The sequence below is a fragment of the Orcinus orca genome, chromosome 17, assembly GCF_937001465.1.
Source record: "Orcinus orca chromosome 17, mOrcOrc1.1, whole genome shotgun sequence".
NCBI classification, from domain to species: domain Eukaryota; kingdom Metazoa; phylum Chordata; class Mammalia; order Artiodactyla; family Delphinidae; genus Orcinus; species Orcinus orca.
In genome coordinates, this window is record NC_064575.1 from 57,715,920 (window position 1) to 57,738,475 (window position 22,556).

General features: G+C 35.1%; 1 protein-coding gene across 2 annotated transcripts in view; it reads right to left on the minus strand.

The window, feature by feature from the left end:
* The window catches only part of ANGPT1 (angiopoietin 1), a 251,656-nt gene that overhangs the window by 66,661 nt on the left and 162,439 nt on the right, over positions 1-22,556 (minus strand). Inside the window, exons 3-4 of one of the 2 annotated variants that reach the window (XM_004282936.4) lie at positions 19,547-19,668; positions 7,388-7,620 (exon numbers count right to left, since the gene is read on the minus strand). In XM_004282936.4, coding sequence (XP_004282984.1) covers positions 7,388-7,620; positions 19,547-19,668 — 355 coding nt within the window. The remainder of the gene's footprint in view (positions 1-7,387; positions 7,621-19,546; positions 19,669-22,556) is intronic. The other variant, XM_012537839.3, reaches the window with a different exon arrangement.

Here is a 22,556-nt window from a genome sequence, read left to right on the forward strand (position 1 = left end):
TATATATTTAAGCCCAACCATATAGTTGCAACATTTTTCAGGGTTTATTTTTCCTCTGTTCTTAAAGCATAAGAGATTTCATAAGGGTTTTACTCTATGGTTCCTGTATTATACACATACTGAAAGATGTTAATAGAATGTTTTTTCCTTACTTTCTCTCTGAGTAATTATAGGTGTTATTTGGCTTAGTACAAAGTACCATAGCTTATCTGTAACTCGTATCCACTGTCCCATTTTGTCTCTGGACTTAGAAAACAAAACCCGTTGAATTGGACCTGAGTATCGATGAGTCCAGGAAATGATTTAGTTAAAATTATATTCAAAATATTTTGTGCTTCTTTGCTTTAGCGAACCAGGCCATGAAAGCACAAGAGAAGAAGGAACAGGGTTTGTTCACAGTAATGTTAGAACATCAAGGCAACACTCTTTTTTTCATGGCCTTTCACCCTGGTAACTTCCAGGCCCAGCTGGAATCAGGGGATATCCCTTTCCATTTCAGACAGTTTCGTTTCTGAAATTGAAACTCTAATTCCAAAAGAGAATTAACCACAAAATTTCAAATCTCCCCCAAAAGATGTGGTTTAGAAATAGTTCATGGGAGAGGTCAAGGACTGTATTATTTTTTATTTTGTTATCACTAGTTTGGCTATCTGCTATTCACACAATTTTTTTTTTTTTTTTTACGGAAATTACGGCTTTTCAAAAGGCAGATAACATGCTCCATCAAAAAGGAGAAACATACCATTTCCAAAAATAAATAGTCACTTTCCCCTTAAGCCATTAGGTTTTGTGAAAGGAAGTGCTAGAAGTGTGGTTCATTTTAAGGAAATTGTAAATGTTTGACATATAATTTTCTGTCAAGATAAAGCACTTCCCTCATTAAATGGAAACAAGTGCTCACTGTAGTGTTCAGCAGATGACTTCCTGTATTTTTCTTTCTCTTTCTACCTAATGTTAAAACGTGCATTACAAGTAGTCAACGATAACCAAGTATTTTACTAAGTCAATAAAAATGATATTTTCTATTTTTATCAATGTTTATATGAGTAACATTCAAAAAGTTTTAATTTCCTCCCATCATCTGTGATGTTTTTAAGAGTCGTTCTTAACTCAAGGGACTTGCAGGAGTTCAAACTATCTCATCCCTTGACTGAATGATTTACTTCACAAACTCGGTAGACACTGCATAGGAGGTAAATTCCTTTCAGATGGTAGAATTATTCTGAGAACAGAGCCAAATGTCCCCTCAGCACTGGAAAGGAAGCAAATGCTTCATTTCCCCTTTTCAGAAGGCCAGAAGACCGAAAATAATGATCAAACGTTCTGTACCACTGCAATTCAGCCTCTGGGAAAGATACTTTAAACCAAATAATTGAGATCACTTAAAAATTTGTAGTATTAATCATTATCTCTTTCAGACAATCTGAAAGAAACTTTTAAAATAAACTTCAAGAGAAGCCCCTTATGATCTGAAATTTTTATACTTCATATTAAGGAACTAAGTATATAAACATGCTCATGTCTCTTGGTATTTAAGTTTCTTTTATTCCTCTCTACTCTCTGTGCTTCTCACCCAGAACTGATATCTACCCTTTCACATTCAACATTTGGATGTGGGTAGACAACATTTTCTGCTTTTACTTCATCTTACTCATTTTAGTCTTCCACCTATGCAATTGAGCTCTACAGTTTACTCAAACTCTCCGTATAGAAGGTAACAACCCAGTTCCAAAGTTCACTTCAGTCTGTTTTTTCATTTGACCTTTCTGCTTATTTGCCACTAAAATAAGACCCTTCATAACAGTCTTTTCTCTCTGCTATAACGCCTATTTTGGTCTCCTTTTTTCAGTCCCTTAAAGAATTCCCAATTTTCTGTCTTTGATTTTACATTCTTATTATGTTAAAATGAGTTCATAATATATTATGCAATTTCTGTATGTTAAATATTTCTGTAAATTCTCTGAAATTGTACATAGATTTGTGCCTGGGTATTTGCACTAAGTAGGAACGAAAGGTAGATTAGTTTTCATCAGATTCTTGAATGGATTTATAACCCCTAAATGGCTGAGTCATTGCTTTATACACACTTTCAGGGATTTCATTTGCTGCATGGCTTTACCAATTATCTCCTCTGAGGACACACCAATCTACATGCTCATCAGGATTTTACTACTGAACTCCTGACTCCCATTCCCCTACCTTTCAGAGTCTAACTGTCCCATAGTCACCTCAGTCCAATGCCTCAAACTAAATCCTCCCCGCAGAGCCTGTTTCTCTTCACATGTTGCTGATTTTAAGAAATATCATCAAAATTAGTCAACCCAGAAACCTGGAATTTATAATATATTCGAGTCTACTTCTAAATAAGTGGTTATTTCTTGTTGATTCTAATTCTTCTTTATTCACGAATTTCCCCTTCACTTGCCTTTCCATTTGCCCTTGTTTGATCCTGACCTCATTATTTCTCTCCCAGAAGATCCTTTTGAGAATCTGATGAAAACCACCTTCAATCTACCTTTTCTCCCCATCATAGTATGGTGGATAATGTACAGACTCAAGAACCAGACTCTATGGGTTCAAATCTCAGCTTGTTCACTTGCTACTACTGTAATATTTGGGAGTTATTTACCTTCCCGTGCTTAATTTCATTATGTGTCACATAAGGTTAATAATAGCACTTAGCTTATAGAGTTGTTACCATAATTAAATGATATGCAAGGGGCTAAGAAGATTGGCTCATACTATCTAAGTATTTGTTAATATTTTAATAATGGCAAAATATCCACCTGGTCCCTCTGTTTCCAGGCTTGTCAACTTTCTGATGCATTGTTCCTACGTTGTGACTGGGGTGATTTTTCTAAAATGATAAGGTCACCATTGTCCTTATATAATGACAACGACTCCTCACTGCTTTCGAGGAAAAAATTCAGCTTCTTTGATCTCCCTCTGTGGATCTTTCTAACCTTGCCTTTCACTGCTCTCCTGCCTTTGATTCTGAGAATTAGGTTATGCATTTAGGTGTACACCCCTCACACCCATTCTCATGACTCCTGGCAAATATGCATGTTTATGCTCTCTAGAGTATCCTCCGTTTTCTTCATTTTGAAGACTTAGCCACTGTCTCCCCATTAGAGCCATCCTGCCTACATTCTAATCCTGGATCAACCTTTCTAGCTATGTAACCTTAGGAAAATACTCAAGCTGCCTGTGGAACTTATAAAATGGGGCTAACCACAGTAGTTCCCTCAAACTGTTATTGTGAGGACTAACTAAGTTAATACACATAAAGCTTAAGCCATGCCTGCATCATAACAAGTATTCAACAAGAGCCTTAAGAAGACTCTGCAGATGTGGGATTCTGCCCTCATCCTTCTGTCTCTATCATGATTTTAATATTCCTCCTGTGTGTTTCACTAGTCCCCTGCCACCCTGGCTTCACCACTAGCAAACAATTACAGAATATAATTGTTTGTTTACCTATCTCTTTCCCCACCAAATTCCAGTTTTCTTGAAGCCACGGACAGTACATCTTTTCTCTCTTCTCATTGTCTGAACAGTATCTGGCATATTATAGGAACTCAGCAAATCTTTGTTAAATAAAAATGGATGGATACCCTTACCACCAGAAGAGAATCTGAAACAAAACAGTTGCTGTATAACTATTTTTTAAATGAATGATAAATTTATGAATCATATCTTGGTATAGCAGGAGTATGTTCCAAGTTGATTTGGACAGTAAGAGAATCAGCCAATGTAATTTTATGATGGAACCTAAATACTATTTTCTTTTTATCTTTCTTTTTTTAAGGTTTGTTAGTAATTAAATTCTTGATCACATAATGCAAACTTTGTCTGGTGTATGCTCAAGGTACGTGATGATGCTTTAATTATCTCTGAACAGAGATGACTGCTGAATGTTGACAGTCACAGTACCTGATTATCCTCCCCCAAAGAATTCCAAACCTTGTTTCCATGCCATTATCAATGTAAACTATTTAATTCCCACAATAACTGTGAACTGCCAAAAACACGAAGCAATCAGCTAAGCTTTGACACAATGATAACATTGAGAGCAATATTTCTTTAGTGTTAATGTTTCTAAGAATAACTGCAACCAAGTTTTTGCAGACAAAGGTTAGGCAAAAATAAATGTGCTACCCAGAAGTCTTACAAAAATAGATGCAATTCAGTTTGTAATGACTGTTTGCCTAAGGTACCACTATTGCCTGTTCAGAACAACAAGAGGAAGGTTTGTTGAACTATTTCAGAAAATGTGTTTATTAACTGTATTTAGATTAAATATATCTCATGACATTAGATGTTTTAGTAGGAAAAGTTCTGTGAAACTAAACAAAAATACTACATGTTTTACACAAACCTCTTTTAATTCTTACTGCAAACTCATCAGGTATGTATTATGATTTCATTTTAGAGATTAGAAAACTGAAGCTAAAAAGAAGGGGCTTAGATGACTGTCAACAGTCAGAAACTCTACAGCCTTGTATCCAGACATTTTCTTTGAAAGAAATTTTACTTATAGATAGCACATCATAAGTTTTCTTGTGTTTAGTTTAATCTTGTCACTTGGAGGAAAAGGAAGGAATTAATGTTTAATGAATCAACTGTGTCACATTCTTTAGTTTTTATATGCAGTATCTAATTTAATCCTCTCACTATCATTGTGAAGCAGATATAATTATCCTGACTTTTTATAAATGATGAGACAGCTTCATAAAGATTACATTAGTTGCCAATGACAGAAAAACCTCAACAGAAATTTTTCTCTTGCTTTGTAGTATTACATTCAGGCTGTCTCCATAAATGACTGACTGAGTCAAGTTAGAAAGAGAGGACCCTTAAGGTCAATTAAAATTTTTAGTCTTTTGGATTATGACACAGTTCATGATGTTTCTGGAAAATCCTTCAGAAGACTACTCTTTGCATTTTTGAAATACACATTTTAGAAAAGTGATGCATTTATTGTGATGTATTGATTTAGGCTTATTTGCATATATTTATATTTAAAAGTAGAACATTTATATATAATCTTTGATAAATAATAAATCTACTTGATAAATAAACTTTTGGTCTTAAGTAGGGAGAGATTTTACTTATGTGTTTTAGAATTAGAATGAAATACAAGTTCATTTTAGTAACTGATATTTAATCTAGTATTATGAAATCACTCATTTAAGTTTTAAATTCACCATAACTGAAGACTATGGTGCCAGTGAAAATGAAGATATGCAAAGAAGTAAAATCTTTATGGAAAACTTAGTGAGAGACATTTCCCATTTTTGTGTCTCTTATGAGTTCTTAAATGACCAAATAGTAGAATACTTAACTGTGGGATTAAAGAAAAAAAAGATTAATAAGAAGCAAACAAAATCTATGATTATAAGAGCATAGAGTTCATTGGATAATAGGGCAATAGGCTTACATTAAGATTACAAATCCTATAGTTAAAGCAGGATTTATTTTAGAATTTTATCATTAAAAAGAAAATAAATGTCTAGAGGTCTGAAGTATTAGACAATTTCTGTCTCACTCTGTAGTAGTAGTATTTTTGGATGTGCTATATCATAGAATAGACACAGTTACTTTTCTCATACCCTGAGCGGATGCTATGGGTAGCATCTATCAGGAGTGCCATAATAATTGTTCAATAAATTATGTTTTTTGAATTGAACAGATGTTTGGTTGCCTGACACTGCACCCAAAGACCAAAACTAGCCAGGAATTTTAATTTTGAAGTCACCCTCCTGCCTCCAAAAGCTTAAAGACACATTTATTGGACAATACTTAGAAAAGAAGTGAAATTATGATAAGCAGGCAGACATATGAGCTCTGTGAGAATCAACAGGGCTTGATATTTCTAACATCATAAAAAAAAGAATTACTCAACTCCATGTGCATTACGTCTCAGGAGTCTCAGGATGATAAGAAAAATATGTTTTCAATCTTTCCCCAAATGTATTCAGTTCAATATGAGAATAGATATGTCTCATATTAATACTTAATTTCTAAATACTCATGAGCTCTATTAAAATTCTCTGGCAAAATTCTACCGTGCTTTCCTTTCAGTAGACTCTAACTCAAAGTTTTGTCAGGCTCTGACTGATTAGCAGGTTTTTTCTTTCCCAATCACATTTCTGAGCACACCCAAATGGAGCTCTGGGAACTCACTGTTTAAAACATATTCTTTACAAAGTATATTAAGGGCTTGTTTAGATTATCTAAAGGAGATATAACTCAAGGTAATGGAGTGTAATAGAGAAATGTGAAATGTCTTTAAAGCAAGATCACTTAATATGGAGTTATCCTCTATATTCATATCTATTCACGAGAGTATGGGACTGAGTATTTTTTCAGATAGCTCAAGTCCACTATTAAATTAAAGGAGCCACCAATTATGTATATTGCATATGCACACTGAACCATTACATGAATGATCACATAAGCCACAACTTAATGACAACCATGATTTTCAGATGTAAGTGGTGTTCTCTTTCACTCATCACCATTTACCATTCTGTGTTCACTAACAGAAAGGCTGATTAGCAAGCAGAACTACAGAAGATGACCTTAAGCTCCAAACTTTGAAGAGCTCTCCTGAGGCTCAGGTGAGGTTCTGCTTGAAGTGGACAAGTGCACACAGAGGCATTTATTCAATAATTGGTGGGTGGATGGATGGACAGATGAATGGATGTCTTCTAAAGAGACACAGGCCTGCAATATTTCCAATGATTAAATGGCTCCAGATATTCTAGTCATATTAAAGATTTGTTATTTCCACGGTCATGAAGACACCCCAGAATAAATTTGCCCATACACCCGGTTAGGTCTTCTCCACACAGGACTGTGTAAATAATCTTAATACAGACTTTTAGTAACAAATATTCTCTCTTCCTCATAATAGTTATTAAGAACTTCTATATCTCCTTTTCTCTACAGGCAACTCTTCCCTCTCCTCCTTTGCAAAAAAAATAGTTTTAAAATGGGAACTCTCCTAAGCACTCTGAACTAATCTCTAATATTGGCCAATTTCTGTCCTGTATAGTTAAGTGTCTAACATCATGATACCAAATATTTACCCATGAAAATATAGTAGATTTTATCTAAGGCTAAAAGACCAGTAAAAAAAAGAAGAAATTAGAAAGTCCTTTTAGAAAGATGCTGTAAAGTCAATATTCAAGCTTATGAATACTCTCTCTGAAGTTAACATGAGAAAATTGTCAGTGTAACTTCATGAAATGCTTCTAAGAATAAAGTTCTTTTGCTGCTTCTACACAGCAACTGATGCAACTAAGAAAGTTATATTGAATATTTGCTTGCTCCGTAATTAAATAAGATATTTACTATACCAAAGTAAGAAAGAAATTCTTACCACCTTCCTTAGTGCAGAGGTTGACAAGGTTATGCACTGTGTCCATCAGCTCCAGCTGCTGCTTCTGAAGGACACTGTTATTGGTGGTGGCTCTGTTCAATTGTTTCTCCAGTTCCTGGATTATATATGTTTGACGAGTAACCAAGCCTTGAAGATTCTCTTTCTCTTCCTTTAAGGTGTCCAATTCTTCCTTGTGCTTTCCCTCCATTTCAAAGATTTTATGTTCTAATAAACTACAAGGAAGTGAAGATAAAATTTAGTTTTAAAAATGCTATAAAAAAAGCTGTGATTCAATTAGTTCCTGAGTTTATTTAAAGTGAGAAACTTTAGTCAGGTATTTCATCATGGAAATATTTTTTAAGTGAGAGACTCAGAAAAAAATATATATGTAAATATAAATATTATATAAATATATATATATATATATATGTAAAATAGGAGTGACATATACAGCATGTGAAATGAAGAATTATTTAGATCACTTATTGTTAGAGTAATGTTTATTTCCTGGGGTGTATCTTATATCCAGGGTAGCTGACTTGGACCCTGTCTGCAGAAATTATAGTATAATTTTCATTAAAGAAATGGGTACAATAAGAAATAGAAACAACAGTTCAGAAAAATGTATGAACAAAACACAGATATTTACTTTGCTTCATTCATTTGGGATTCTCAAAACATTCACAGTGATTAAATTTCACAATAGTTTCGTGATGTCAAGGAAGAGCAAATTGATGCAGAAATCACAGGACCAGAAAGTAAGCTATCTAAAGTCACAATGAATTATATTTCTTGGGATTTTTGATATCTGGTCCTGTATCATAACCACTAGCTTACTTTATCTCTCAATCTAAGCTTTAGGATAAAGCCTAAAGGCACTGCAAGTTCCAAATCACTGAATACTTGGTTCCGAAAAGGAAGACCGTGTTAGGCTGGTGGCATGGTCTTACAAAAGAACTTGGGAAGCTTTGCTCAGAGTGATGCAGTCTTCAACTGAGAGCCGTCCTTCTCTCAGAACTCTTCACTCCCTTTGCTTATTACACATTAAAAATGATAGAGAATGCAGAAGCACTCTTGGATCCTAGCAACTGACTGGGAATAAAAAGCATTTACATTTTATAGAGTGTATAATATACTAGTATCCCTCAGAGAAAAGCCTTATTCAGTTTTCTCAGTTCCATTTTCAGAAGGTTCAACCAGTCCTTAGTTTACAAGGTGTTATTCAAATGTAACATACCAGATTGGGCACTTAATTTACCTTGGAGAAATATAGCACTGAATCATTCCTATAAGTTTTCAAAAAGGGGACACTAGGGAATGTTTTAAACTTAATACTTAAATCATAAAATGTATAGTGATTTGGGGAAAATGTGATGGTTATTTATATTTTTTAAAGAGTATTTTGGAAATGAAAAATTCAGGCAAGGAAGTCAGAGTAGGATGAGAGTACCTCTAAAGGAGTAGGCATGATTCATTGTCTTATAGTGTTTTCTTCTGTGTCAATAACTTGCTGCTGGAAAAGTCAGTAGTTAAAAAACAAACAAAACTAAACAAAATACAACCAAAAGCCTTTTTACTGGTTAAAAAGTTTACCCACCCACTGGTTTAAGTGATTAGTGTACTTGCTATGGATGTCAGAGGAGGTTGTCTCTGTGCCCATTAATTTTTGGCCTTCAGATCTGAGAATTAACCACAATGGATGCCTTAGCTCTTCCTCAGTTTACTTTTTAATAATTTTTGTTTCTCTTCCTAGGGTAATGATCAGATGTTAAATGCCCATAAAATAGAGTCAGTTAACTTATGGGAAATTTTTCTTTTAAATTCACAAGAGCTATAGTATACTACCAAGAAACCTTAGAATTTAATGTAAAGAGCAACATTTGGATGTATAGTCATAAAATACTGGATAAAAATTCTGAATTACCATTTTGTTCCTGAATAAGATGAGCACTGGCCTTTCAGTTTTCCTAATTAGTAGGTAACATTCTGGCTTGGAAAATATCATGCTATAGTTATAATTCATATTTATTAGTTGCTACGTGCCAACAGTGCTCTCAGCACTATGTAAAATGACACTATTCTTACTCTAAGGATTCATTTTTAGAGAGAAATGAAATGAAAAAAATGAAAGAAAAAAACCTCAAATGAAAAAAAGCAGCTATAAGAAACTTCTATTTCAGACATAACACTTTTTTTTTTTTTGCATATGTGTTTTGACACTTTCTACTTTTGATGCATTCTTTGTTCAAGAAGACATATACTAAAAGATGGCTACTATCTGAGATGTCAATAAAGGAGTTTTTTGTCTGTTTTGCTTTGATTTTCAGGATATTTTGGAAAGAGATGAGAATGGAAAGTTGATCAAAGAAGTCCTGGTACCAAAGGAAAAAATTTTCAACACTGGCTTGTGGAAGAAAAGGTCTGCATTTCCCAAGTAAAAGGAGTATACACTTAGCATGTTGGAAAGAATGTTAATTTTCATAATTCACCAAACAACCTTAATGCACCATGACTACCAGTTATCAAATGATATCAACATAGCCTGTCATCTTAAAATAGATATTCATGTAAAATAAAGAAGGGACTGCTCAGGGAAGTAAGAAGCCTGCTGTGTATCAGACATCTCACTGGACTGGGAATGAAATATTTCATTAAAAATAAATATGCATTAAAAACTATAAGCAAATTGGAAACATGTCATACTGTTTCCCAAATGGCAGGTCTTACCAGTTAATTATCTCTTCTAGTCATTTTCTCATCTTATTTCTTCACTTGGATTCTCTTTAGTAACTTTTGTACTCTAGTAATTCTCTATTAACTTTATTTACTAGAGATACCCTTTATATTAATGACAACTTTTTAGACTTCTTCAGGCAAAACTGATACCTTTTTGATACCACTCATCACTCCCTTCCATCTTCTCTTCATATCTGGCTTCCAAAAATACTATCCTCTTTTCTTTGATACTTCTCATCCATTAGTTATTATCTACTTGGGAAGTCAGCCCTTCCTCACTATATCCAAACTGGCTTGAATCCAAAACTCTTCTGCCAGAAAATATTCATATACCATCTCCACTTACTAATCACATTGTTGTAATACATCATTTTAGTTGTGTAGCATTTTAAAACCCTTATCTCCTTTGATTCTTAAAGTAATATAGTGATACAGAGTGAGTAGATGTTATAAGCCCCAGTTTATAGGTAAGAATCTAAATATCTTGTATAAAATTGTGTACATACTGTGTCATAACCAAAATAAAAAGCCATGTCTTCTAACTTAGACTAGAAATCTGCCCATGACAACCCAGTGCTATGAAAACTAGCTTTAGTGTCTCATCTCTTTGATTTAGTATAACATAATCTCTATCTACTTCCACCCGCTTATATTTTGCCAAGAATCAAGGCATCAACTTAACATCTCTTTAGTATTTGCTGCTCTCCATCTGGTTATTTTTGGGAGCTTGTCTTTCACAATATTTTAACCTATCCATCTTCTCCACATATAAAAACAAAATTTCTTTGCCAAGCCATTTTTTAAAAAAATCTGAACTGAGATTTTCTTAAATATCACTCTGCCTTAACTCCTCTGTCATTAAATTTAATTTTCTTACTCAATATATTGATCATATCCCATTTTGTCCTGAGGTCTTTTATTGTTTCTCTTACTTTTCCCTATCCAGGTCAGCTGGGAGAGGCCAGCTCACCTAGGCACGGAGACTTCTATATACAAAGGTTGATCTGAAGGACAACATGACAACTCCACTGTCCTAAATTCAATTGGCAAAGTAGTCATATTTTCTCTATGATGGCCTTCAGCAGCAAGTTTAGTTTAGGTTTAAATGCATAATCCAAAACCTGGATGTTGATTCCAAACTCCAGTGTACTGTTTTCTAGAGTGCATTCAGTGTATTTTTATTAGGCATTCCATTGTTGAGTTCTACTGTCAAGTTTTGGGGAATGCTAAATTAAATAAATAATTTTATCATGATGCATCCTTTAGGATTAGTGTTCCATGGAACAACAATTTATGAAACTCTGCACCTAAATCTATTCAAATTGAACGTAAAATCCAAAGACAGAGTTTCTCACAAGATTCTCAATACTTCACGTTTCTCATCCTTCTAGAAACACTTTGAGAAGAGACATGCATAGAATTTGGCACTTAACTTCTAGTTTGAGGCAGAGGTGCACTTTAATGAAGAATAAAATAAACAAAATAATCTAGGCCTTTAACTTCAGCAAAAGGCTCTAATTGAGTATATATAAAGCCCTATTTAAAGTTTTTGGTTGACTTTTTCCCCTAATTTTCAGTCTGCCTCCTCCAACATATCTTACTGGAAATATTTCAAATCACTGAACACATCTTGAAGCTTTCACAGAAAAAGCTCTCCCTTTCAAATTGTTTCCCACAATAGGGTTCTTAACATAGCAGCAACTGAATTCACAGGAGTTACAGTTGCCTAAGCTCTATGTATATAAGTATAGCCCTCAAACAAGGAGGAAGATGTTAAAAAAATACAGAAACCTTCTCATTTTCATCTGTCTGAATCTCCTTACAGATGTTTCAATTTTTAAATTATTTTTAATCTGTATGGTGTCAACACATGTTGCAAATATGGGTTTTAAAGAATGATCTTTTTCCCCCATTCAAGCAAGGGCACAGTAAGTTCAGGTTAAATTTATATTTTAAGTTTCTAACTTGAACACAGTAAATTTTCTCTCAAACTTCATATTTAATATGAAGTTAAACATTTCTGTAATTCAAATGTGGAACAGAAGCATAGATCACTACAAGTAAACATTGTCAAATAAATTTTTTAAAGTTTGGGGTAAATAAGAATAAGCTAAATATACTGTGGAAGCCAGAAACCAAGAAGAAAAAATATGTATACACTTCATAACATAAAATCATAGTTCTTCTGTAAAAAATAGGTTGAACAATAAATGACAAACTAGAGAAAATATTTACAACATATACAACAAAATTTTAACATCCATTAAAGAGCTTATATGAGGAAATAAAGATATGAGATAAACAATCTAATAGAAAAATGAGAAACATACATGAATAGGCTAGTCACAGACGAAGAATGCAAATGGTCAATAACCAGGAAAAGATGCACAACATTACCTCTCGGGTAGACAAGATTAATCAAATGGCTAGCAAGGTTTGGGGAAGCCAGAAAGCCCATGCACACTTGGGGAGAATGTCAAATTTGCAGATAATTTGTTAATATCTTCGAAAATTTAAAATAATCACATAAAAGATCTACTAAATTGTAAATTTTGGTGCATCTCGAGCAATGAATGAGTTATATGTGTATATAGCTACATGTGTAATATATCTATGATAAATTGTTATAAAGTACAAAACCCCAGCATCTTAAAAATAGTTACAATCTATACACATACACATATATGATTTAAATACGTACTTGTGCATATGTGTAATTGTATATGGGTATCTCTGTAAGCACACAGATAAACATGCACGCTCCATATACACATGTATAATTAGTATATTCATTAAGAAGTCTGGAAGAATAGGCACCGAACTGTCAATCTGTTAATGATGATTCTCTGCAGGGGGTGGAGGAATACGGAATTTGGGACTCTGAATTTCAATTTATACACTTCTATAAAATTTAAAATTTAAATCAGTTAAGTTTGTGTTGATTTTTTTATCAATCAGAGTGATGTGGTAAATAGTCATGAGTCTAGAATGGTCTGAGAAGATGCTGTCTAGAGATGAAAAAATTGGGTTGAATTAGTGAACTCAAAATGTGCACTGATAACCTTGGCTGCCATGCAATGGGCTTTTGGGGATGCAGAATACTGGTATAAAAGCCATCTGTATTTTATTTATGTTAAGAACAATGAATATGTTTACAATATTTAATGTAAACTATGTGATCTGTTTTCCATTAAAATATTTTTTAAATTGTATGTGTGTTTCTGTGTACATAGATAAATGACATTTATTGGGATATTTGCCAGTTCATTTGCCAGTTCATCAGTCAACATTCAAAAAGCATTTAATACTCTATATACTATGTGTAGAGAACTGTGCCTGGGAGCATGAAGACAGAAATAAATAAAACACAGTCTCTGTGTTCCAGAAGGTCACAGCCCAGTAGTAGAGATACACACACACACACACACACACACACACACACACACACACACACACATATACACACACACACATTACAATGTGATGGGATAAGTGAAGTAATGGGAGGAAAAAACAAGGTAGAGTGTTATCACATAAGTTGTAATGAGCAAATCTATTTGGCAGAGTCAGAAAGTTTCTTGGAGGGGTAATATCTGCACTGAGTTTTGAAGAGACAGAAGTTTGTGAGTTGAATAAAGGACTACAAGGCATTCCAGACAAGACAAACATCAAACATGTCTGAAAAAACATCGTCTTCAGTGATACTAACAACTAGTATGATTAAACACTTATTATGTGTTTCAAACACTTCCCTCAGTATTTTATATGCAATAACTCAGTTAATCCTCACATCAACTCCATGTACCACTATCATCATCATCCCTGTGTTACGAATGAGAACACCAAAGCACAGAGTTTACACAACTTGCTCAATGTCACACAAGTAATATGTGGCCGAGTTGTTTACAGCAGAATCAAGGCAAACCCAGGCAGTCTGACCTTAGAGCTCCTGCTCTTAGCTATTAGACCATACTTCTAAAATATAAGAAGACTTCTGAAAGTAAGGCTATAAAATTAGGATTATAATGATCATGGACCATGTTCTATGCTAAAGAACTTGAACTTTCCTCAGTCCCTTACAGAGAACGAGAAGAGGGTTGGGCAGATGCTATCTAGAGATTTAAAAGTTGTGCTGAACTAGTGTGTGTGGAGACCTAAAAAAATGGGAAAAATAATCTGACTTGAATTTTAGAACTTTAGCAGACTTTGGGATGATAGGTTTGAGAGACATGAGGTGTAAGCCATGCAAAGAGGTCACTGCAATGGCTAAGACAAAAATTAATAGGATTTTGACCTAAGACAGAGTCAGAGTAAATAGAAAGAAAAAGCTAGATTGGAAAAACATTTAGAAGATAGAATTGACAACATAAACAGTGACTGATAACGTTGTGACTTTACTTTAGTATTTTGTAAAGAACTTATCAAATGGAGGATAACTTTGATTAGAAAGACTGTGATTTAACTTTTCATTTATTTAGGCATATTAAGTATTAAAAATCAATACTTCACTATTCCATTACAAAAATTTGTTAGCAAGGTATAGTTTAGTATCTTGAAATTATACACACTTCAATAACTTAAAATTAACTTAATAGCTTCCCATAACCTCTAGCTAGAAGATAGATGGAGCTTGTCAAATAAGTTCAGTGAATTCCCAAGGTAAAATAAATAGTTTATATTTCCTACTCTAGTATTAGGAGGAATAAATAACAATCTGTATAGGAGTAGGCCAAAAACAACTAGCCTATCCCTTTCTCCAAATTTGTATTTGATTATGCTGAGGATAACTTGACAACCACATCAATTAATCCTGAGGCTGCATCATATTGGAAAAACATTTTTATAATAATTAAGACAGAGAATCATATGGACTTGAATGCTAATTTTGCCATACATCAGCTGTTTGGTCATGGGCAAGTTACCTGACCTCTTTGAACTTGAGTTTCTTCATATAAAATGAAAATAACAATAGATAGTTTGCAGGATTAGTTGGAGGATTAGCAGTAGTGTATGTAAAGCACCTGGCTTAGATGTTCGCCTGCCTGATATTAGATAACTAGGCAGATAATTTTGCTGAAACTATGTCAGAATGACCACCATTTGTGTAGTTTCACTTCACTCTAAATGGTCTAACTGAAGATTTCCCTAATCTTCATTCTGCATATTCAACACAAGTTTGATCAAGAAAGCCCAAGGCCTCCATCTTTGTACACATGGAGTGTTGATTTCTCTTCCTGTGTACCCTGGTGAGGCAGAAGAATTTGTTCTAGAATATTTTTTTCACCTGGCTATGCTCCAACCTTGGAAAAAGTTGGGGTTAAGTCACAGATGGACAGGTGCCTTGAAACCTAGTTAGCTGACCAAATCTTGACACCAGAAGATCCAGTTACATATTTAGCTCAGCTGAAGGGATCTGCATTATGACATCCTTCCCTGTCTACCTCTCTTTTCTATTTTTTTGAGCAGAAATATACTGGAGAAATCCAATAAAAGTTGACAATTACATGTCTCACTTTGTCATACCAACCCTCTGTGTGAGGTAAATATTAATGCTTCCCCTTTTTTGAGTTCTTGGTTGTATAATTTCAATTATATGGGCCAGTTACTGATCTCTTACTTCTAAGTGCTATTTCCTTGAGGTAAGGAATGAAACCAAGTTTTGAGATTAGGATAGCATCCAATAAAAAGAAATCCTAAAAAAAGCAAACTGGAAGCTTCTTGGAGTCACCCCCAACTAGATTGTTAGGAAAACAAACAGCAGAGCAAGTGTTGTTAATCCTACTCCTGCTTTGTGCCTTTGGCCCTTTAGGGGATAAAGAAGTGAACCTAATGAGGCCAAAATTCTGTTTTCAACCCTACAAGCGATACATTTAATTTGTCAGGATGTAAATCAGCAGGACTCCTCAGCATGATTGTGTAGTATAATCCTGTCCATAAACTATTCCTCTGTGTTCTGCCAAAGAAGTGGTGCCAAAGAAGTGGTGGACCCTCTGAAGGGCCAGTTCACTGACTTGGCAGCTGAGGCCCCATCATACTCAAAACTGGTAAGTCACACACCCAGACACAACCCCTAACATTCCCGGGGGAGGAAGCAAAGCGTAATTTAGATAATCCCCTTTGCAAAGTGTATTAGCTGATCCAAACCAGACCTGGCCGACAAATGGCATGTTGTTCTTACATTTCATAGATGCCTCAATGTAGAAATAGCTTCTTGTTGCATTTGGAGGATTAAGATTCATTTAAGGAATAGGTATGGATGATCAATAAACTATTTTAAATTATATAAACAGCTTCATGCTTGACCTTCACCTTCTATCCACTTAAATGGTATGGGGGGGGCACGTTTCTTTGTTGATCTAGAAAGAGCTTGGCAGAGTTCCTCCAATTCCATTTCCCATATGAAAATAAACAATAATAATAAACATAATAGGGAAAGTATGCTGTGTATCACAGATGGGTACTTCTGCCTTGTATAAAGAAAAACACTTTTCTTCTAAATGGTTCGTGGAAGAATATGCCTGGTTTAAGAAGAGATGTCGCACCAACACTCCATTATACACATGGACCCGTCAATAGGAAGACACAGATAACTACAGAGATATGGAAATGCCAGGAGATTCAGCACTTTGATAGAAAAATACCCCAAGGAACCACATGTGAGGTAATGTCATACTTGAGGCTCAAAAACTAAGGGGTGCAGAGTAGGAATAAAAGATGCATCTAAGTTTTTTTCAGCATGAGCGCAGAAATGAATTTCAAGTTAAAATCTAAATCCCTGAATTCACTGTGAAATACGTATACTGCTAGGAAATGAAATTGTTATAATCTTGAAAAAAGTTATCATTATCAATAAACGGTGTGATTTGTATATATAAGAAAACCTGAATTTTCCTTAGAAATTAGAATTCAGTGAGGGAAAAACTCATCAGCAGAAGGCATGTATGTGCTTGGGATCAGGAGTCAGATTCCTCTGAGAGGTCTTGCCACCTGGAGAAACCCTGCACACTTGACCCGCAGTGCAGCTCTTCTGAGAGCTCAAACTTTGACTCAGCTTTACTGATGGAACAGAGAGAACATTTTTTAAGCAGTTGCTGTTGAAAAAAAATTATTCTATGGTGAGAATACCATAGAAGGAAATGATACCAGGTGCCATATGAAGAATCATAATGGAAAGACAAAAGCATCCGACATGATCTGGAATTAGGGTAGGTAGGGTATATTTAGAAGAAGAGGAGAGGAAGAAGAAAGAGGAGGAGGGAGAGTGGGGGAAGGAGAAGAAAGGGGGGAAGAAGAAAGAAAAGAAGAGAAAGAATGAATATGAGCAGGAAGGAGGGAAAGAGACAGAGACAAGAAGAGACGGAGAGAGCAGAGTACAAGTGACACTTAAGAAAAGCATTTGTTTTTGTAGTTAAGGGTGAGCACTTTCAGGCCTCCCAGCTAAAGTGTCAGACATACACCAAAAAATAATACACATATCAGCAGCAGGAGAATTGAAGAGTGTAAATTCATGCTGATGACTTTTTTAATAGAGAAATCATATGTGGCCACACACTTAGTGAGAGATGAATCAAAACGACCCTAGGTTACACCTATAAAATGAAATATCATGTAGTTGTTAAGAATTATACTAGAGGGATCTTTACCGATTAAAAAAGGTATCTATCTCCACAGAAAGCAGGCTGCAAAACAGTATGTATAGCATGACACAACTTTTTGAGAAAACATATTTATATTTTTTATACAGCAACATATCAAGCTCTCTCAATGTGATGGGATTATGGTTTTTAATTTTCTTGTATACCTGCTCACTTTTCTACAATAAATGTGTGTTATTTATAGAATTATAAAAACAACCTAAGAATACGTTAAAATTGTCATTATTTTACTTCTTCATTCCTAGACAAAGCTTTCACAATAGCATCTTGAAACGTGATTATAAATGGGGTTTGCTTTTAGCGACAAAGTTAAAGCATGGTAGGACCCCTAAATCAAGGGATAGTTGCCATAAAGTATACCTGTTCCATGTATGTGTCTGGTTACTGTGAAAATGCAGTGGGATAAATGGTACTTTTAAACAGGATTTTCAATTCCAGAACATTTCATCATGCAACCAGTTCAGAGTCAAGTCCTGTCAAGTTTATTTATAGTTATTTAGTTATACAGTTTACCCCATGACATAGTACAAAGATAAACAAATGTAGGACTTAGAAATACAAGTCACAAAACATGGATTGACCCCTTTCAGACTCTAAACCAAAAGTCAGGTTTATCTTCTTCACGTAAAAGTTTAATTATAATCATTGTCATTAAGGCCTACACTTAGCATAAAGTTGGGAAATCCTTCTAGGTTGAAGACAGTACTGAGAGATCATGCACTACAGTGGAAAGAGAAAGACTAGGAATAAAGAAACCTGGATTACATTCCTAGTTGTGCCACCAGCAAGCTGTGTGACCTTGGATAGATCACTCACTTCCACTGAGTCTGTTCCCTCATCTGTACAGTAAAAGGAGAACTAGCAGTTCATCTTAGGTGCCTTTCTGGTTTGGAATATGGTGGAAACTCTGATTCCACCGAGACAGTGGTATTTAATTAGTTTGTAGCAACACAAAGATCTTTAAATCAATATAATGCATAAGAACCGAAACTTCTTCAAGCTGTCCGAATATCCAGAAGAAAATGCAGTTAATATACAATATATTTGTTCTACAGAGGTCAGTGCTTTGACTGAATTGCCCATCATGAATGCCAGTGACTTCAAAATCATGTAGTCTATATATCATCCTGGCTATCAGGATCTTTAAGTCCCTTTCACTTACCTGAGATGATTCATAGTTTATAAAACACATCTATAAAGCTAACCAAAGAAATTTACTATGTTCAGAGTTAATGGCTTTAAATGGAAGTGGGAAACAACATTTGAATCAGCTTTATAGGGAAATAATTTTCTGAAAAGAAAATTTGCTTCTCTCCCGTGAAAGATCTCTGAATTCAAACCTTGTAGCTCTGTACAAGGTTTAGGGCTGGTAGAGTGACAATTCAAGTTACAGAGTTTCAGATGCTCTATCTTTTCCTTACTTTTTGGTTCTGCTGAAAATTGTCAATATTTTGTGTCACCAGATTTAGTCATAGAATCAATTAATTTTTGTGGATATGGTAAGATTTGAACAACTGAACAGTAGATAAATTAGTGTTAAAAGTTATAAAAAGAAATATTTCAAGAGTGTAAGCAACAGTATTAGTCTTATTGTTGACATACTTGCTGTAGTCACCTTAAGCTCTCATTCCTTTTTATATTAAAAATTAATTTGGCTCCGTATTTTTCTTTTTGCAAATTACATCTATCTTTTTTTAAGAGTTGGCAGAGTGGTGGAGGATATAAATAAGTACAAATGTACATATTTTTGGAATACAACAATCTTCACCTGTTTTTCTCATGAATCTTTAGGATTTCATTTGTCTGTTGAAGAAGTTGTTTCTCTAGCTTGTATGTTGATAATGAATTCTCCAGCAGTTGTATTTCAAGTCGAGAAGTTTGATTTAGTACCTTAAGATAAAAGATAAAAACATTTCAATCTTTACAAAGAGTCAAAACAATTATTTTGGGGTTTTTATTTAGCTGTGTTTTCTTTTTAAATTATATTTCTTCTAGAATAATTAAATGGTCTACATTCTACTAATTAATGCCTTACATGTCTCAAACATTATATTGGTTCAAGATTGAAGTTGCGGCTGAATGAGAAAACTGAGTTGTTAAATCCATTTTCATATTTCAATTTTCATTTCCTCAAACCCTAGGATGTTCCCCTGTGCTAACTGTCTTATATATATTATCTCCGATATTTACAAGTACAAGATAAATGTTAGTACAAGGTCTTAGATATTGTGTGTAACAAAGAATAACTACTAGGCATGTAAAACATGTCTTCCTTGATCCATCACCTCGCAAAAACTAATTAGAAATGTGCAAAAAACTCGTGATATAGTTTAGACAGATTCATGATCACAATTACTGAACACCTATCATGTTAGTTCATGTCAGCCCTTCCAGATGTCATCATATCACGGACATGGGTACACATTGAAAAGAGGAATTGTTATGATCAGTTTATAAATGAGGCAACTGAAGTTCAGAGAGAAGCCAGAAACCACACAGGAACCAAGGGAAGAGTTGGGTTTCAAACCCAGATACTGTGACCTAATTCTGATGCTTTACACAGAAAACCAAGAAGAGGGAGAAATAACCCATCCTGGGTCTTCATCTGAGGAGATGAAGTGACCAGGAACCCAGAATGCACTGAAGACAGACTGTTAGTTATCCTTTCAACTGCACTACGCTGGGTCCTCAAGAAACAGTAAATGTTCACCTCATCTTGAATCACAAAGACTCATGCTGCTAGTCAAGCTTTGTTTGTTTGTTTGTTTGTTTGCAGTAGGCGGGCCTCTCACTGCTGTGGCCTCTCGCGTTGCGGAGCACAGGCTCCGGACGCGCAGGCTCAGCGGCCATGGGCTCACAGGCCCAGCCGCTCCGCGGCATGTGGGATCCTCCCAGACCGGGGCACGAACCCACGTCCCCTGCATCGGCAGGCAGACCCTCAACCACTGCGCCACCAGGGAAGCCCTAGTCAAGCTTTAATATAACATGAGTCTGAGCCATGAACCCAAACTTATCCATCCTCCAAGCAAACATGACACACATTCCAGTCCTAGAAGATGCCTTCAAACTGTGCCACTGCCTTTGTCCTGTCCCCTTCTCCTTCTTCTTTAAGGGAGGTAAAAAGGGCAAGGAAGAAGGTAAAATTATAGTTTTAAAAGCTCCCTATGTCATTCGAGAATTTTTAAAACCACCATACCTTTTTTAGAACTATGTATTGAAAGGAACCTGGGAAACCTTCTGGAGGGTCAATATCAATCTAAAGGGTCCTCCTCTAAAAATGACACCAGTAGAACTTTCCTCCTTCTTTGTAGCAGGTTTAAACCTGGAATTATATCAGATGCACACAGAAAAAGCCTTTTCAAAATATACTGACACAATCAGGGCTGGGCTTGGGCTAATGGAGGTTGTGGGGAAAGGGGATGTATTTGCAGGGGGAGCAGGACAGGGACTAGGGTGAGATGAGAGAGGCAACTGCCTGGGTTGTAAAATTTAAGGATGTGTCAAAAAACTCAATAATCAAGATAAGTAATATTTGAATGCAACATTTTGAAAGATCAAAATTAATGTAAAAAAATACAAGTTGAACAGAATATCATTTTAAAATAAAGACAGGATATGCTACTACAAATATATGATCCAGTCTTGCATAACTTGCTCTCATTCCCCTTCAGCAGGACTAGCCCCAGTCCTACTGAAGGGGTTGGGCCAGGGGGTTAGGGAAAAGAATACTGAGATGGGGCATTTAGCTTTAAGAAAGTTTTAAGCTACTATGATTCATTTATACAACTGTCATGAATATGGATCTGAAAACCAGTCTAAAAGTTACTACTACTAATTAAAACTCATATTTGTGGAGTGTTCTAGAGTTAAAAAAGTATTTCCCATCCTGAATTGTTTCATTTGAGGAAACACAGGAGCAAGAGGACCTGAGATTTGAAGACAGAGTTAAAAGCAGCCCAGAGGAAAAAAATGGCAGAGAATGTAAAGATGAGGGATGCACAAGATATAACTTTCTTCAACTATTAAACATATTTTTGTCTGGGCAAGTTTTCTGTTTGTTTGTTCATTAACTAGAATGGCAATTTATAAAATAATAAAATAGGGGATGACACATCTACATTTTTTAGTGAGATTTAGAACAGTGCTTGGCACAGAGAAGACCCTCAATGTGCTGTACATTGTCTCCCTGAATCAACCATATCATATGCTGTTAAATGAAATCTGTTTTCTCCTTTATTCACTGTATTCTCTGATCATACTTCCTGATATTCTCAAATACCAAAACTTTTATTTTACAAAGGACAAAAATTGTTCTTTTCCATGTCTGAGAAGAACATGAGAGAACACTGAGAACAAAATGGAACCATCCAAAATTGAAGATGAAGTTGCCTATATCTAAGTCTGGAGACACTATAGCTCCTAACTTTTCTCTACTTTGTCCTACAAAGTCCATTTGCTACACAGCAACCAGAGTGATCTTTTTAAAAACACAAATCAGATGTCATTTCATATATTAAATATGCTAGTGACTTCCCTTTACAATTAGAACAAATTCCAAAGTTCTTGGCCTAGCCCTACAAGGTCCTATGTGATCAGGACCCTGATTACTTCTCAGATCTCACTTCCTTTCAACTCTCCCCCTTGTTTATTATGCTCCAATAATATTGGCCTTCTTTCTGCTACCCCAACATGCCAAATTCATCTCCATCTCAGGTTCTTTGCAGTTTCCCCTGCCTGGAATGTCCACCCCTTCCCAGATGCATGGCTGATTTCTTTTC